At 35.8% G+C, this 18,494-nt stretch overlaps 1 protein-coding gene across 5 annotated transcripts in view; it reads right to left on the bottom strand.

Annotated features, from left to right (window-relative positions):
• The window catches only part of LOC131644162 (myosin-9-like), a 34,801-nt gene that overhangs the window by 10,587 nt on the left and 5,720 nt on the right, over positions 1-18,494 (bottom strand). For all 5 annotated transcript variants that reach the window (XM_058914585.1, XM_058914587.1, XM_058914583.1 and 2 more), the window contains exons 14-24: positions 15,329-15,366; positions 14,999-15,125; positions 14,747-14,917; positions 14,473-14,604; positions 13,798-13,907; positions 13,614-13,674; positions 13,199-13,376; positions 12,830-13,035; positions 12,638-12,757; positions 5,583-5,681; positions 14-127 (exon numbers count right to left, since the gene is read on the bottom strand). In XM_058914585.1, the coding sequence (XP_058770568.1) occupies positions 14-127; positions 5,583-5,681; positions 12,638-12,757; positions 12,830-13,035; positions 13,199-13,376; positions 13,614-13,674; positions 13,798-13,907; positions 14,473-14,604; positions 14,747-14,917; positions 14,999-15,125; positions 15,329-15,366 (1,356 nt within the window). The remainder of the gene's footprint in view (positions 1-13; positions 128-5,582; positions 5,682-12,637; positions 12,758-12,829; positions 13,036-13,198; positions 13,377-13,613; positions 13,675-13,797; positions 13,908-14,472; positions 14,605-14,746; positions 14,918-14,998; positions 15,126-15,328; positions 15,367-18,494) is intronic.

Here is an 18,494-nt window from a genome sequence, read left to right as displayed (position 1 = left end):
ACAACATCCTCACCCTTAAACCTTTTTCCAGATGGAGACGCCAATTAAGTTCCTCCACTTGTTTTTCAAGCTTACACTTTGCTTCTTGAAGTGCGCCTTCTTGAAGTGGGCTAGTATCTCTTGCAGCCTAAAGCAAAAATGCAAACAACTGTCAACTTAAATGGGCTTAAAATAAAAGGGTTAAATATCTCTTTAATCCTATAAAATTTCAACATTTCAGTTTTAGTACCATAAAAGAATTTCTTCGATTTTTAGACTCTACAAAACAACCCCTTGAACTTTTAGTCCTTAATGTTGTTAAGTCTCGCTTAAATTTTTGAATGATTTTTTGCATGAATTTTAGAACGACATAAAAGTTCCTACACAAAAAATGAGTTCAACATTCAATTTCTAGGTCTAAATTATTGTTACTTTTTGGTATTCAAAATTTGATGCTTTGTTCTTGAGCTTTTGGTACTTAAAAAATTTATATTTAATCCATCTTGTGTTACAAAACTCTAAATTTTTATGGCGAAACTTTTTATAATATTCTAAACATGTGTAAAAATTCATTCAAAAATTTAAAAGTTGAAGGATAAGTAATCGCGTTCCATTTCAGTGCAGACTAAAACTACACTTGCAAAGTAATTTTGAAAGGAATAAATATTGAAGAAAATTTACATGGACTAAAAACCTAATGTTTAAATTTTATTGGAACTACAAATATATTTAAATCAAAATAAAATAAGGGAATGATATAATGAAAATTGAAATTAAGGTTTATGCTACTTAAACAATAAGAATGACTCATAAATAAGAAACGTATCGGCTAGAATAAGGTGAGGATAGCTTTGGATTTGATTTTTCATATAACCACCAAAAAGAAGAAAGAAAGATAGGACAGAGAGCTTTTGCAAGAATTAATTCAGGGTCAATACCAAATGGGATATTCATGTTTGTAGTTCTCTCCAAGATTTTTTATTTTATCAGCATCACTTCTTTCACAATTAAGATTTGACAATGATTTAAGAAATTCAAATTTAAAACACAAACCTTTTGGCTTCTGTAATAATTACAGGAGAAAAGTTAAAGCCATTGTTAAAAGTTGCACTTGCAGGATGTTAAATAAAAGGAGGAAATAAAATAAAAAGAGCCTTGAATATTATTGTTAGTAACTCGATATAAACTTGATACAAACAATTAAATACTAATCTTTGTTTATAGGATACTATTGGAAATCAAACCAAATCACACATTGATTATTGATTAAAGATAGAGTCTAAAAAGAGTTATATAGAGGACCACCCCTCACTTTGTAAAATGATTTTGTAGGAATGAGTTGACCAAATTCTAATTCTCATATGATATTAGAACCTATCAATTTATGAAGTACAAACTCCAACACGGACTCCAGAACACGACCCAGACACTTTGACACCAATTATGTCAAAAATATAGGACATCGATACCGTTACATATATGATAGTATTTAACATTCATTTATCCATCTATTATTAAAAAAGTTAAGAATATTATAATCAAAATTAATGTCTTTAATTGTGCATTGATAACATTGTGGCAATCATGTTTAAGCATTTTAGATGTGTAAGAAATTTGTAAAAAAAAATGTATAGGGTATGTTGAAGCAAAAGAAAAAAAAACAAATTTTTCACGTGTATAAATTGTCCGACACGTGTTGTGTGTGTAGGGATGACAACGGGGCGGGGACGGTTATTACCTCCCCCAAACCCAAACCCGAATCTGCAAACAATCCCCGTTCCCCGCCCAAACGGAGATGGAGAACTAAAACCCAAACCTGACCCAAACGGGTTCGGGTATCCCCGCCCTGCCACCATCCATTTAGTGAAATCAATTTTTTTTAATAGAAATATTTATTTTTTCCAAAATTAAATTACTTTATAAATAATAAAATGAAACAATTTCAAAAAAATTCATACATACATACATTTCAAATATTTTAAATGATAAATACAAATCAAAATATTAAAACTTTGGCCACGTATTTAATATTCTAAAATTATAAAAAATATATAATAATATACACAATGAAATAAATGGGGCGGGTTTGGGGTGGGTACTAGTGTCCCCATTACCCGACTCGTCCCCATATTTTGTAATTGGGGAAAGTCAAAACAGGTTTTTCCCGTCAACTTCGGGGCGGGTTCTGATGGATACCCGCGGGTATGAGTTTTATTGCCATGCCTAGTGAGTGTCATACAGGTGTCGGACACTGATTCAAAGAGTGTCAAAACAAAGAAATAAACCATTTTTTTGGGAGAGCACTTATTTGACTTTTCTGACACTTGGTAAGACTTTTCCGACACGTGCCGTACGGGTGTCATACAAGTGTCGGACACCGTGAGACCCCTAGGTGTCCGTCTTTCATAGTTATCAATTCATTCAGATCGCCCACCGTTTATATCCATGCACAATGCGTTTTAAGTGTTTCAATATGTCTTGTTAGCACATTTCTCTTTGGTCCAGTTTTGCACATCTTTTAAATCTGAGGTTGTTTATTAGCAACATTTATGTCCGGTATGTGGTCACATGTTAAGCCTTACGCTCAGTTTCAAGTTGTTCCTTGATCATTTGTTCAAGTCACTATTGTCACTGCACACTGCCATTGGTCATTGGTCATTGCCACTGTAATACTGTATCTAATGGAAGGCTCTTCACTCATTGGACTCAGCACACTCAATCTGGGTTGTCAAGATCGAGATCTAGGTCGTAGGATCGTAAGATTTTACGATCTTTTATTGCCTTTTAGTGTTAAGATCTTGCAGAAATCTTTTTCGTGTGCTTTTGTAGTCAAGATCAAGATCTTTTAAGTAAGATTGTAAAAACCATAGTGATGGGCCTGTTTTGTTAGGCTTTCTAACCGGGTCGTATTTTTTAAGTGAACCGGTTTTTTGTCTTACTTAAGTTCTGTCTTTCCTAACCCTAAAATTAAAAACGCAAAACGGCTGCAGCATCTTCCTCATACGATACTTTCCTCCTTCCACGAAAAACAGAAACTTTTCACCATCATCTTCATCATTCTTCTCCCCCTGCTATCATCTTTGTTCTTCTTCCTCTGTTATCATCTCCATTTCGTGTTCATCTTCTTCCTCCCACGATTTTTTCCTCTGTAGTGACTTCAAATATAGGATCACAAAATGCTTCATCAACTGCTGAAAGTGCTTCATCAACTTCCCTATGTTATCATCCCCATTTTGAGCTACTTATTTTAAACTTAAATTAGGGATTGATGGTTATGAGTTATTAATTAAATTAGTTGAATGTTGCGATTTATAGGTTCTCTTGTTCATGTATTATAATTTTCATGCCTTTGTCTATGTGAATTTACCATTTTGCCCTTTGGTAAGATCTTAAGTGTTGTGCTACGATTCTACTTTTACGATCTTTCACATGCCGTCAAATGTTACTTAAGATCTTGTGCTTGACAACCTTGCACTCAATAATCTAAGTTGTCCAGCTACCCTCAATGTTGATTCACCTGTACTAATCACACTTAAGTTTGTTATTTCAAAAAAGGGACAACACCTAACCCAATATCATTGGAACTTTGTTTGGATGCACTTCGGGAAAGTTCATTATGGTTCTAATATTGGTTGATTTGGTTAGATCTTCTCTTTCTTTTAAATGATAAATTTGTAACAAGCTTAAAGATTAGTAAGTTTCAGTTTGAAGGGGAGTGTTAAGATATGTATAAGATTTAAATTATAGTTTGTTGAATAAATATCTCTATGATTAGGTTTGTCAGTTTTACTTTATCCCTATAATCAAAGGATTTAGATATAGGATTTAGATATAGATTTGATTGTAATCACTTGGTTAGAAATAACAAAGCTGAGAGTAATTTATCTCAAGCAATTCAAATCATCTCATAGCACTGAGAAGAGAATTGCTGGACAAACATTGAAGAGGAGACAGCGCTAACATCTCAACAGGAAGTCATGATAAGTCAAAGGAGAGAGAAAATGCATCCAAAACTGATACACAGACGGTTTGAACTAGAACCTATGTTAACATGGTGTGAAATGGAAAACTGATGACAGTGTTAGAGGCAACACGGGGGTCAACGAGGGAGCATTTTAACTTGGAACACACCTTTGTGAGAGACACACCACTTGTTCACCTAAAATCTTAAGGTGATAGGTGTGTGGGTTCTCTCACTTATAAAGTGTGGGACTTCTTCCTCACACTTGATTCTCAACAGATAGATCTAGAACTGGGATGGAAAATTGATCCAAGCCTCTGAAGATATTCGTCGGAAGAACACCAAACGTGCCTGCATGCACGTCTGCGACAGAGTGTGAATTGAACGCAGAGGTTGTTGGAAGCGTGTGCACTCGTATGGGAAAGTTTCTAGGTCTAAAATTTTCTGGGCTGCGTAGATTGAAAGATTCTGCCTGCAAAAAAATTTGATGGTGGCAACGGCAGTGGTAGTTGCTAAAAGTGATGACAGCCAGAAAAGGGGAACATTCCCAAAAATATATAGAAAGGAGGTTTCAGAAAATACAAGTAAAAAACTTTAAGAGTGGTCTCGAATTAGTGGGGTTGAGATCCTCTCCATTTTCCTAAGAAATGAAGATGTTCATTACTATAATTTTGGACAAAATTAATTACATAAATGCATACATTTTTTAAAATTGTGATATTAATTAGACATTTATACACAAAAAATCATAGTAATGGAGATGTATATTTCTTCTAGGAAATGGAGAGGATCTCTACTCCAATTAGTGACAGATCAAGGAGGATCAAATGAGACTTCAGATACCGGCTTGAAGTTATGGGATTTTAGATAAAATCAGAAAAGAAAACAAAAAGACCTTGAATATTATTGATAATAACTTGATACACAAAAATAAATATTAATCTTTATTTATAAAATACATAGACTTGAACCTAAATAAGTAGGAAATCAAGAACAAATAATATTATTTTCCGGTTTTGATCCTGTATTTTTTTTTTTTGGCTTTGATCCTTGCAAATATTTTTTATGTTGGTTAGTCTGTTCTTTTGTTTTTGGTCTTTGTTTTTTTGTTTTTAGTCTTTGCGAAATTGATTTATGTTGAAATTGATCTTTGTAATAGGTAGAATATTTGGTTTTTAGTCTTTGCGAAATTGATTTATGTTGAAATTGATCTTTGTAATAGATAGAATATTTGGTTTTAGTCCCTCCAATATTAGTGACATAAAGACTAAAATCAAATTGTTTGCATATTACAGAGACTAATTTTAACCAACTTTGCAAGGACTAAAACAAAAGAACAAAGATCAAAATCAAAATAAAAAATATTAACAAGACGAAAACCAAACAAGATTACAAAGACTAAAACCAAAAGGTGATATATATGTCGGAACAAATTACATATTAGTCTAATAAGTAATATAAAGTTCGATCCAAAGATATACTTATACTATAAGATTTCAAACTATCCTAGGAAATAACTAAATATACTCTAATATAATAATATAGATATTTTTTAATGTTTTCTTTTTGAAATGGCAATTGTAATAGAGATCAAAACAACGTCCTTCCGAGTTATATCTATCTAAAAAAAGATATATCTTACCCTTAAACCTTTTTCCTGTTGGAGACACCTAGTAAGTTCCTTTACTTGTTTTTCAAGCTTACTATTTGCTTCTAGAAGTGCACCAGTATGTCTTGCAGCCTAAAGCAAATGGAAACAGCTGTCAACTTAGATGAGATAAAAAAGAAATCACGAAATAATATAATGAAAAATGAAAATTGAAAATAAGGTTCGTGCTACTTAAATACTAAGAATGTGTCATAAATAAACAACTTGATCAGTTAGAACAAGGTGAGGACAGTTTTAGATTAGATTCTTGATATAAGTTATAACCACCAAAAATAAGAATGAAAGATCAGGGACAGAACTTTTGCATGAATTAATTCAGGATAAGTACAAATGGGATATTAGTGTTTGTAGTTCTCTCCAAGGGTTTTTGTTCTATCAGCATCACTTCTTTCAAAATTGAGATTTGACAATGGTTTAAAAAATCCAAATTAAAAACACAAATCTTTTGGCTTTTGTAATCACATGAGAAAAGTTAAAGCCATTTTCAATTTTTCAGATCAGAAGACTATTTCTATTTTATTCCGTTGTTGTTCCCTTCCCAAAATGATAAAATTTGAATGTAATTTTACATGATAAACATAACTTTATTATTAAAAACAAATCATTAGATAGGATCTTTCACTTATTGTGCCGGAAGTTATGCAGGTTGAGTAAAAATATACAACAACTTCTTATTACCATTGATCTTACAAAGTAAAAATTTTAGAGAGATGAGAGAGAAACAAGAGAGAGAGAGAGAGTGTTCCACCAGCATCCGGTTTACACAGAGAATTTTCTACCTTTTCAACTGCATAGTCATGGAAGGGGTTTGGCACAAAGTTGCAGGGAAGCATAACAGGAAAACAGTAGGAGCTAAATGGGACATTTTGAGGAAGGAGAATGAGGTGTCTAGGAGGGATGTGGTAACCATCTTCATCACTGATTTTGGGGACAAATGAAGCGCCAGGGATCTGTTCATTGAGTTCAAGGAGTTGGGAATGATTGAAGAAATCGTGATACCGCCAAAAAGAGATTGGAGAGGTCAAAGATTTGGGTTTGTTAGGTTCTTAATGTGAATGATGAGAAGAATCTGGAGGTAAAAATGGACAACATTTGGCTTGAAGGTAATAAGCTAAGCGCGAATATCTCAAAGATAAAAAGGAAGGAGCAGAAGAAAATCAACAACCTAGTTCAGACAAAAACTTACGAGAAACATGTATCCACAGATCACATGTTAAGAAGAAAACCTCTGGCGGCTGCTGGGACTGGGGGGGAGTAGGTTCTTCGAAATCTTACGCGGAAGCCATCAAAGGGGAAAGGTCGAAGACTTCAGAGGTGGCCATGGAGGCTTGCAAATCGCTGTTCTACACATCCAATGAAGCGGAGAAGCAGAAATACAAGAAAGCTAAGGTGGGTGTTACAAAAAGAGCGGGAGATGCATTTGCAGTAGCTAACAGTTTAATGGTTGAAGGTATATTCACCATCTTTGCTACTGCTCTGGGTCCTAACCTGTGTCTATTAGAGGAGAGCATAGAAGGAGAATTGGAGACTTTGCTACAAGGGGGGGAATGGTCATCCTTTTGGTTTGAGGAAGTTAGGGATTGGAGGTTATCGGATGTAGAATGCGCAAGAGTGGCTTATATCTCCATCTTTGGGGTTCCCTGTTTCATCAGGAATGAAAGATTCATGGATATCTTGTTAGCGGACATCGGCAAACTCATGAATCCCCAGATTTTGAATACTAAAAGCAAAAGATTGGATGTAACTAAAGTTATGATCTACACTAATCACCTGGATTCCATCAAAAACAGAGTGAGTGTCTGTGTTGATGGCACTTGGTATAACATTCTTATCATCGAGGAACCCTTCTTGGAATCGGAAGAACCAGAAGAATCCATCTCTAACACCAGCTTCTCGTCGGATGGGGAAAGCCTCCCGTCTTCTCAGGGATCGCACGGCGGAGATGATGAACCGCAACGGCACCAATCGAAGCATAGCCCTAGGAAACCTGGGAATCTGTACCGAAGCATTAATGGTGATGTTGACAAGGGAGAGGTTACCCTGAAAGCTGCGAAAGAGGGTATACGGAAGGGTTCGGGGATGAATCTACCATTAATTGCAATGAGCATTTTGAGGATAAAACTAACAGCCTTTCAAATCTTATCAGCTACTCAGATCCTATTTCTTTGAAAACTTTAAGCAGAGCAGGGGAAGAGCCGCAACAGGTTTGCGTGAAGAGTAAAACAAATAACAAAGTTGAGATAGTGGGGCCCGCTGGTTTATTTATTCACAATAATTCCTTTATTTCCCATTCTAACTTAAATGAGCTGGCGGTGGAGAAAAAGATGGAAGAAGTCAAGGTGAGAGAAAGCGGTCTTTTAGTGGGGAAAGCTAAAGTAGCGGAAGTGGAGCCCATTAGAGATGCAGATAGGACAAAATGTGATACATTTTTTCAAGTACCATTAATAGAGAAGGTGGCCCACTATGATAATAATGTGAGCCAAGGAGAGAGGGACGTTAATATTTCTAAGGAGGAACATGGTGCATGCATTTTCGGGAAGAATCATATTTCATATAACAGAACGAAAGTCACAAAAAGAATTGTTGTTCCAATGAAGAAAGCGATCAAAACTAAAAAGAAGAAGGAAGTGAGTAATAATGGGAACCAGAATATTTGTTTTGATGATCATTGTCAAAAGGTGAAGAATTCAAAAAAAGCTAGGAGAAAGATAAGAGAGGTGTTGGATCTTGGGGAACCAACAGAAGACTTCATTTATCCAGTAGAGACTCGACTACAGGATGGGATGGAATCGACTCTGAAGGGAGCTTCTCCTCCATCTAAGTAGAACAAGCGTTTCGCAAAGTCGAATTACTTATCAGGAGACCTTCCCTTATCTTGTGATTCAATCTCTAGTGATATCACAAACTGTAATAAGAGACTATCTAATGGAGTGCTGAACAAGGCGGCTGAGGGGTTATGGAATTCAATGGTTAAGTTGGGCATCAAGAACATTTCTGACAATTTTGATCCTATAACAAAACTGAAGGAAATGGAATCCAGGGACCACAAAGGGAAGTTGGTGACGACGGGGACCAATAATCATGCACCTCCATGATTATTTTTTCCTTAAACTTGAGAGGTGGAGGTAGCCGGGCCAAGAGGAAGAGAGTCGGTTACCACATTCAAAAAGGGGATGTTGATATTTGCTTTATTCAAGAAACAAAGTTAAGTGGCATAGATTTTAATGTAGTAAAAGATATGTGGGGAGATGTTCATGTTGAGTGGTCGTATTTGGATGCCATCGGGGCGTCAGGAGGCATTCTTACGATGTGGAGAAAGGACTTCTTCACCCTAAATTTCAGCTTTAGAGGGGAAGGCTTCTTGGGTCTATGTGTGGAGAAGGATGGCAAACTCATTTATTTTGTGAATGTATACGCTTCTTGTGACTTAGCCATTCGAAAAAGAACATGGGATAGGTTATGTGCATTCAAAAACAACAACTTTAAAGGATCTTGGTGCATCGGAGGAGATTTCAATTCTATCTCCTCTTCTGAAGAAAGAGTTGGGACGTCATCTCGAAGTTATAGGAGGGAGATAACGATTTTCAAAGAGTTCATAGAGGATATGGAGTTGGTGGATCTACCTATTATAGGAGGCAAGTTTACTTGGATGAAAAGTAATGGCAGGACTATGAGTAGGCTAGATAGATTCCTTCTATCGGAAAGTTGTGTTGAAGATTGAAAAGTGGATGGCCAACACATTGGTGAGAGGGATGTGTCCGACCATGCCCCAATTTGGTTGAAAGATAATAGAAAGGATTGGGGCCCTAAACCCTTTAAATTCAATAATATGTGGTTCAAACATGAGGAGTTCGATAATTTCATGAAGGAGGAGTGGGGAAAGATTGATGTCAAAGGGAGGGGTGACTATTGCATGGTCGAAAAGATGAAAATTCTCAAAAACCGGATCTCTTGGTGGAACAAAACGGTCTATGGGTGGATAGATCTAAAAATAGACATAGATGGAAAAAAGATGCACTCTTTAGATAACAAGTTTGTTCATTTTGCAGGTGACGTTCCGGAAGAAGTGGTCATGGAAAGAATAAAAGTGGTGGAGGATTTTTGGGATAACATTAACAAGAGAGAAGGACTTCTAAGATTAAAGTCGAGGCAACTTTGGCTTTCCGAAGGAGATGATAATACTAGATACTTTCACAACTCTCTAAAAGAAAGAAGAAGAAGGAATTCTATTTGCTCCATTGAGACTTTAGAGGGAAGAATGGAAGGGGTCAATGAAATAAAAGAGTTCACTTTCAAACATTTTGAAAACTTCTTTAAAGAAGAAACCCTCTTAAGGCCGGAGCCTACCGGGATCGATTTGAATTCTCTAACTTATGATGATTCTTTGGACCTTGAGAAACCTTTCTCCGAAGGTGAAGTGAAGGAAGTCATTTGGTCGTGCGATGGTAACAAAAGTCCGGGGCTGGACGGATTCTCATTGGAGTTTTACAAAAGGTTTTGGCTTCTCCTCAAAGTAGATTTGATGAAGTGTTGCAATGACTTCTACCTTAAAGGTACTCTTGTAAAATCCATTACTTCTTCTTTTCTTGCTCTTATACCTAAAAAGAAGAATCCGCAAGATTTGTTTGAATACCGTCCCATTTGTTAATGGGGAGCATTTACAAGATTATTGCTAAGATGTTAGCGGCAAGATTGAGAGGAGTAGTGGACAAGTTGGTCTCTTCCAACCAAACCGCTTTTGTTCCGGGTAGAAGCATGATGGACGGGGTTTTAATGGTTAATGAGATTCTTGATTGGGCTAAAAAGAAAAAGAAGGGGTGCTTATTACTCAAAGTAGATTTCGAAAAGGCGTATGATTCGATTTCTTGGAATTATCTTAGGTGGATTTTGGTGAAAATGGGATTTGGCAAAAGATGGATGAAATGGATGGAGTCTTGCATTTTTACTAGTTACATGTCCGTGTTGGTCAACGGTAGCGCAACAAAAGACTTCAAGGTTCAAAGAGGATTACGCCAAGGTGATCCTTTATCTCCTTTTTTATTTGTTCTTGCTATGGAAGGTTTAACCGCTTTAACTAAGAAATCGGTGGAGGTGGGAGACTTTAAACCTTTCAAGTACGGAGAAAATGACTTTGTGGACATCCTTCAATTTGCGGATGATACCATCATTATAGGCGAACCCACTTATGATAATCTTTGGAGCTTGAAAGTGTTGTTGAGAGGTTTTGAGTTTGTCTCCGGTTTGAAAATCAATTTCCACAAAAGTAACCTCTTCGGAACTCACATAGGAGATTGGTTTTTTAAATCGGCCACAACTTTCCTCGTTTGCAAAAAAGGATCCTTTCCGTTTAAATTCCTTGGTATTTGGGTGGGTGAGGGGGCTAACAAGAAAAGGGTGTGGAAGGAAGTGGTTGACAACATCAAATCAAGACTTTCAAAATGGAAAGGTAGAAACATATCCATTGGTGGAAGGGTGACTCTCATTGGATCCGTTCTTAACGCTATCCCTATTTTTACTCTATCTTTCTATAAAGCTCCGAGTAAAATTGTTCATGAAATAAGAGGTATTCTTAGAAACTTTTTTGTGGTGTGGGAATATGAAAACAAGATGCATTCATTGGGTAAAATGGGAGAATGTTTGCAAGGCAAAAGGGAAAGGAGGGTTAGGTTTAAGAGATGTGGGAGAAATGAACAAATCTTTTCTTCTTAAATGGAAGTGGAGAATTTTGAAGGAAGACAAGGCTATATGGAGTCGATTATTAATTTTGAGATACCTTAACCCGAAACTTAAAGTGTTAGCTTCTTGCAAGGACTCTTTAAACCGGGATGATTCTAGATGGTGGAGAGACATAATTCTTAACGATTTCAAAGAGGATGAATCGGAAGATGGTTTTACCAATTGGGTAAAATGTGAGTTAAAGAATGGTAATAACATTCCCTTTTGGCATAGTTGTTGGTTGGGTGATCAAACTCTCCGAGCTTCCTTTCCGTATTTGTTTGATCGGACAACCAATAAACTAGGTGCGGTGGGTGATCTTATCATTTGGAACAACGGTGCCATTTCTTGGAACTTGGAAGCTATTTTTGGTAATGATCTTTTGACTACCCCGGTTCCGAACTTTTCTTCTTTTAATATTCTTGGCACGGGCTCGGTTCTTGGGAATGAATTGAGGGATTTAAAGGAGCTTCTAGATGGAGTGGTGTTGGACAATTCGGCAACGGATGAATTCCAATGGAATCTAACCTCTAACGGAACTTTCTCGGTGTCTAGTGTATCGCATTTGGTGTCTAATGCAAAGAACCTAGCTTGGCCAATTCCAACCATCATGTTGTTGGATGTTATTTGGAAGACAACCATTCTGGCAAAAATCAAGATTTTTTCTTGAAGATTTTTCATAAAAAGACTACCGCTAAAAGTTCTTCTAGCAAATAGAGGTGTGTCTAACTTTCCGTCCATTGATTGTTCTTTTTGCAATAGCCATCCGGAATCCTTGGAGCATCTTTTCTACCAATGCCACGTTTCAAATGCGGTATGGAATAGAATTTTTATTTGGTTGGGTAATGAGGTTGCTCTTTCGTTGGAAGAGTTCAAGAGCTTTGGGTGTATCCAAGACAAGGTGAAAAATACCAATATTAAAGCTAATCTAAATACAATTTGGTTGGCTACAATAGGGTGCATTTGGACTATGAGAAACACCGTCACTTTTGATAACGTTCGTTTTAGCTTTGATGAGGTGATTTCTAACATCATGTATTACTCTTGGAGATGGGTTTGTATTAGGGAACCATCACGTAGGATTAATTTTTATGATTGATATAAATTACCATTATGTTGTAACAACATTTACTAGTGTATTCTTGTTGTAAGGGTTGCACCCCTAGTGCGATTTCTTATAATCATTGCTTATTAAAAAAAAAAGTTATGCAGGTTGAGTACAATACATATTCAGTCATATATTTATGAAAGTTCTACTTTTTTTTTAAGGTTCTAGTTAATGTATAAGAATCATGGTAAATATAGAAATATACCATTTTCAGTTTCGTAAGTTCTCCCGTAGCTAAACGTCCTCTCCATCTACATTGTGTAACTATTGAACCTTTTTTGAGCCTCTTATAATATAAAGCCGCTTTGTGGCACCGCCACCGAGCCTGCATTTTATTGGGAAAGAGAACTTGAAATAACGTACACTACTAGAATCTAAATTAGTTCTTAACCAAAACCTGAATAATGATGGAAGCTTTGGTCTGTATCCCAAATCTGAACTCCCTGCGAGCAGCAATGGCTCTTAAAGCTGTTTGCATAGTAAGTACTGACATATGAAGTTCTTTATATGCCTTCCTAGCTTCATAACTGCGTATGTTCTTTTGAATTTTCACAGCAGCAGCCTCCCTTCTCATTTTCTCATAGAGTTTTAATGCCTGTCTTCCTACAAAAAAGTACGTTGTGCGTATTAAATTATATTATGTAGAGAAGGGAGAATGATTCACTGAGCTACACTGTTCTAATTAAAGACGTCTATACTTTTTTAAAATAAAAATACATCTATCCTCAGAAATGAATTAGGCTGTTCCACTTTTAAAATATCTTACCTCTCCATCGAGACTGCAAATATATGGTCTTCTTTTGCAATGCAAGATAACGTTTCCGAGCTTGATGGGTCCGTATGTTCTGTTGGATAACTTTTGCTGCATTACCAAGTACTTGAGCTCTCCGAGCATCTAGTTCAGCCATCTGACCAGCTCTCAAGAATACTTTTGTTTTTCCAATCTACAACATTGAACAGCCAGTCGAACAAATTATGTGAATAAATATTATACACAGATGCATGTTATAAGACTACAAGATTCCTGTTGATATTTGTAGCTAAATCTAAAAAAGGTATTATAAATGAATGCTACAATGAGCATGAGTTATAGTTGTTGCTAAGGTGTTAAGAGCTTTATAATAAAACTATGCACTAGAACACAAAATCAGTAATTATTCTGCTGAAACATTTCAAATTACCTGATATCCTTTAAGCCCTGTCTTTTCCAAAATCTTTTGGCAAACATACTTTTCATCACAGCTGCTCATAAGTGAAATAACGAGCCAAATTAGAGTATGCCCAAGTTTGGCCCAAAATATTTGGCATGTCAAATCAAAGCTTACTTCCTGCCGCGCATAAAATATACACTAAAACTATACTTACTTTGCTTTCGTGGCCTCTGTGGCAAAGAGACCAAATCTGTTTGCAAATTCAACAAAAGGGCGACGTGTAGGGTAGCCAGCACAACTGATTCTGATAGCCTCCAACACACCCTGTAGAGGAAAGACTTAGGGACAGCTGAAGAAGGGTAGAAGACTTGCATAAACTATAGTTTTGTATAAAACACTATCTCCGAAGCATGGACACCTATGGGATTTAGCGTCTCGCTGTGTCAGACAAGTGTTCCAAAAAAACTTGCTTTCTTTGCTTTGACACACCTGGGATACTTCTTGGGACTTCTCATTCACTTTTAGAAGAGTTAAGGATATGTCAAAGTAGTAATAAACAGTAAAAGAGTTAAAGACATTAAATTTGATTAAATAATTTTTAACTTTCCGGAACATTTGATGGATGAATGAAGATGAAAAACTATTGTATTTTGTTTAAGAAATTTTTGGTAATGAAACAAATTACTCAATTTAGATGCACATATATATTTTAATTATCTATAGATCTTTTATAGATAATGTTCATAATTTAAAAATATAGATAATGTCCTATATTTTTTAATTAGCAGTGTCCACCTATTTGTGTCGTGTCAGTTGTCTGTGTCAGAATCCGTGCTTCAAGATACTATACAAAGAATAAAATATAGTTAGAGCATAAAAGTATACTCACACCACAGTGAAGTTGATGCCTAATGTTGACGTTCTCAAAAATTGCAGGCTTGTGGAGGTTGTTTGGTTTCACACATCTAATGTAATGGGGTTCTGTAGAACTTAATGTTTCCATTAGTTGCTGTAGTTGTAGCTGCACCATTCAAATTTTGTTAGCTTCCTGATGAAAAGGACGCAGATAAATTTTTTTGACAAGAGCTTCTATCAAATTTGTCAATTGTTACTTGAGGCAAACTCCACAAGTTTACCAGTGAAGTTTAGGAAAAGAAAGATACCTTAAAACGAGAACCTATTGAAGAAAATTTGGAAGATTTGGATGTCTCTTCAGGGAGTGGTGGAAAAAGGTCGGATACAAAAGGACATTTGGAAGCAATCAATAAATCTGAATGTTCAGGAACCACATAATCCTTGTTTTTGTCTAAAAATTGGTCAGATTGGTATGTCACCTGCATATTTTTGACGGAAAAAATGAATAAATAAGCAGTAAAAAAAGTTGTATGAACCAATTTGAAGAGAGCTAGGCATACCTCTCCAGCATAATGAGCAATAGTAAAATCTGCTTGCGAAAATTTTGGCTTAATAAAGCGCTTGTTATACTTAAATATTTGATAAAGTTTGTTTGCAAACATTTCATGTGTTGACTTTGGAAACATGCTGAAAGAAAAAGGAGATAACAAAAAGAGAGTAACAAATGTAGATTCGGAATGTTATGTAACAAGAAGCTTTAGATTCAACAAAATCACACAAATCTGGATCAAGTCTAAATTAACCAAACTAAAGTAAAAAAAGAAGAAAATTTAAAACCATTTAGCGAGTAATTAAAAGGAAGTAGTTTTTGGAAAGTAACAATATTTTACCATGCTTCATCGAGAAGAGCAATGATTCCTCCGGGTTTCTGCAAAAGCACAATCAAGGTAAAAGAATAGTAAAAGAAGGGAGGAGAGCAAAAGGAAAGAAAAGCCTCGCCAAGGATCAAATAAGACAATGAAATAAGCCAAAAGCAATAACCTAGTGGAAGACAATGATAGACTTCTTATTATAGGTAGTTATTTATCGGCGAGCAGTTATGGGTAGTTATTTTAATTGATGTCAGTTCTGTGTGGAAGTTATGGATTACGTGTGATTCTGTTTTAGCATATATAGAGAAAAGAAAAGAGAAACAAATTATGGTATAGTTATTGAATGGTTTTGGGTGGGAGAGACCAAGCTCTCTAATTCTTGGAGGGAGAGACCAGACTTTCTAATTCTTGGAGGGAGAGACCAAGACTCTCAAATTTGTTGGATTAGTTTATGTGTGTATTATGCATTCTCTACACTGTTTGCAATTATGTCTGTTGTAAATATATTTTGCCATAAATAAAAGTCAGTTTCTATCATAAATTTGTATTTTAGTACCGGTTTCTATCACTGGTATCAGAGCAGTAAGATCAAGGGGAAATGGTGGTATTATTAAGGTGAACAGAATCATACATTGATGCTTTAGAGTGTGGCTTTGAAGGTTTGCTTGCTATGCGACAAATCTGGAACTGAATATGAGGGAATGCAAGGAGCGCTTGGAAACACGAAAACAGTTATAAACCATGGCTGAAACAGCATACAGAATTTTTTGTTCCACAAGTCTGAACGAGAACGTAGAGGAAGTGTATCACATATTTGGACAATGCTTCTATTCGATTTTAGAAACCCAAAAGAAAGGTGGAGGAAATAGAAATTTTTCAGATTTTGAAGCCACTTGAGAACCGGTTGCAACCATCAATGGAGTAATTTCCTTCATTTCACTTTGATGACAAGGTGATTCTTTTGGGGAGGAAGTATTGATAAACTTCTTATTATGGGTAGTTATTTTTATTGATGAGCAGTTATGGATAGTTATTTTTATTGATGTCAGTTATGAGTGGAAGTTATGGGTTATGTGGGTTTCTGTTTTAGAATAAATAGAGAAAGAAAAAGAGAAATAAATTAGGGTATAGTTATTGAATGGTTTTGGATGGGAGAGCTTGGAGGGAGACACCGAGACTCTCAAATTTCTTAGATTAGTTTATATGTGTATTATGCATTCTCTAGTGTTTGTAATTATGTGTCTACTGTAAACATATTCTGCTATAAATAAAAGTCAATTTCTACTATTAATTTGTATTTTGGTATAGATTTCTATCAGACTACTCAAAAATAGAGCTTATGTTGTGAATATGTGATTGCTCTAATGTGGGTATCATAGCATATCTGGATATTAAGTGAGTATCATAGTATCTCCAGTAAGATTAATTTCTATATATTATTAGGTTATTATGATGAATTGTTTTCCGATTACCCTACTTATTTAGGATTAGGAGTCTTGTATCCCTATAACTATATATAAGGGTTAGTGCTAGTCTTTTGTATCAAATCCTTATCAATCATTTTCACCAGTTATATTTCTTATTATTCTTCTCTTATCTAAAAGTCATAACTTCAACAAGGTATTGGAGCCTATCATAGATCTGTAGTGCCATCCACCACCTATGGGCAAGCTCTAGATGGTATGGCCTAAAAGATGTGTTGGGAAAAAGATGCCAAGAACAGAGTATAATAGGGAACACAATAGAAAGGCAAGAAGAACAACAAGGATTGGTTATAACTGCTATTCTTTACTTTCTCTTTATTCAAGATTACAAGTGTTACAAGAATAACAAATAACCCTCTCACCCTAAATTAGGATTTGCAGTATGCAATGATGAGAGACTAATATGCTATTTATAATAAACCTAACATACTAAACTGATGGGGTTTTTCACAAATACTCATTACAAGCCAACTTAGGGGACAAGTTAACTTAAACAATTAGACATAACAAACAGGTCCAATTCAAAATACTAACAACCCTAGCATTTCGACACCCACATACTAGAACACACTTCGACTACAGTATGAAAGTCTTCGACACATTCTCTGTCGAAACAAGAAGCTACTCTTTGACCCACAAGAGTTCGATCCAATTCTCACAAGATGTTTATAACGGAGAGATATCTCCAGCCTTACAAGACAATTTTAAAAAATTAAGTTAGGCTCAATCCAAATTTTTTAAATTATAGCTTGTACCTCAAAATGTCAAACAATATTCAGATCTTTATATTTTCACTTGGTATCAAACTTCTAGTTCTTGGGGGGACTCTACTTCCACATCAAAAAACGTTGTCGCCTTCAATGCAAATATCTTAACTGCCTTCATTGTAGTCGTCCTAAACAACTTTCAGTCTTCACTGCTTCCTTGTGTCTTCATTGCTCCCTTGTACCTTCATTGTGCCCAAAACCAATTTTGTCTATCTCTACCAAGCAACCATGCCTACTTTCTCCAGAAATATTTTCCTACCAATTTTTCCAAATAAACCATGCTCAATTGAAGCAACATCCGTTGATCTTCCAAAGCTCAAAACCTTGTGCCCATCTACCTAGGCGTATGCTTTCACGCATCAATACAAATGTTGTTGTTTTTTGGTGTGTGAAAGTCATGAGCATGTTCTCGTGCTCTGTTCTCAATACCGCTTGGACAAACTTGATTGTGGGCCTTTTCTAGTCTTATTTCAGGTGTTGTTCTCAACACCACTTGGACAAACTTGATTGCGGGCCTTTCTAGTCTTATTTCAGGGGTTGCTTCGCCCTAATATTGACTGCTTTTATGGTTGTTTGAAAGCCCTATTTATGCCGTTTTCAGCAAGACGATGTAGCGGGCTCGTGGCCATTCTCCACTATGTCAGAGGACATATCTGTTGATGTTTTAGTCTTGAGTTCTCTTAATGCCATTAGTACTATGCCTGAAGATATTTAGACACTTGATTCTCGTGTTGCTGATCAAATGATTTTATGTTCCTCGTATATCTCATCCTACCCCATATTGTTTAGAAAGCAACATGTTACTATTCTAAACATGGTTATTAACTTTTTGAACACGCCAGAAAGATGACACAACATAGAATAAATTCTTGAAACATCTACACTTGGTATTCTAAACACGCTAGAAGGATGGCACGATGAAGGAAAAACTAA

Source organism: Vicia villosa, linkage group LG1 (assembly GCF_029867415.1).
Source record: "Vicia villosa cultivar HV-30 ecotype Madison, WI linkage group LG1, Vvil1.0, whole genome shotgun sequence".
In the NCBI taxonomy this organism is placed as follows: domain Eukaryota; kingdom Viridiplantae; phylum Streptophyta; class Magnoliopsida; order Fabales; family Fabaceae; genus Vicia; species Vicia villosa.
The sequence above is the reverse complement of the archived record's forward strand: the minus strand, read 5'-3'. Positions and strand labels throughout refer to the sequence as shown.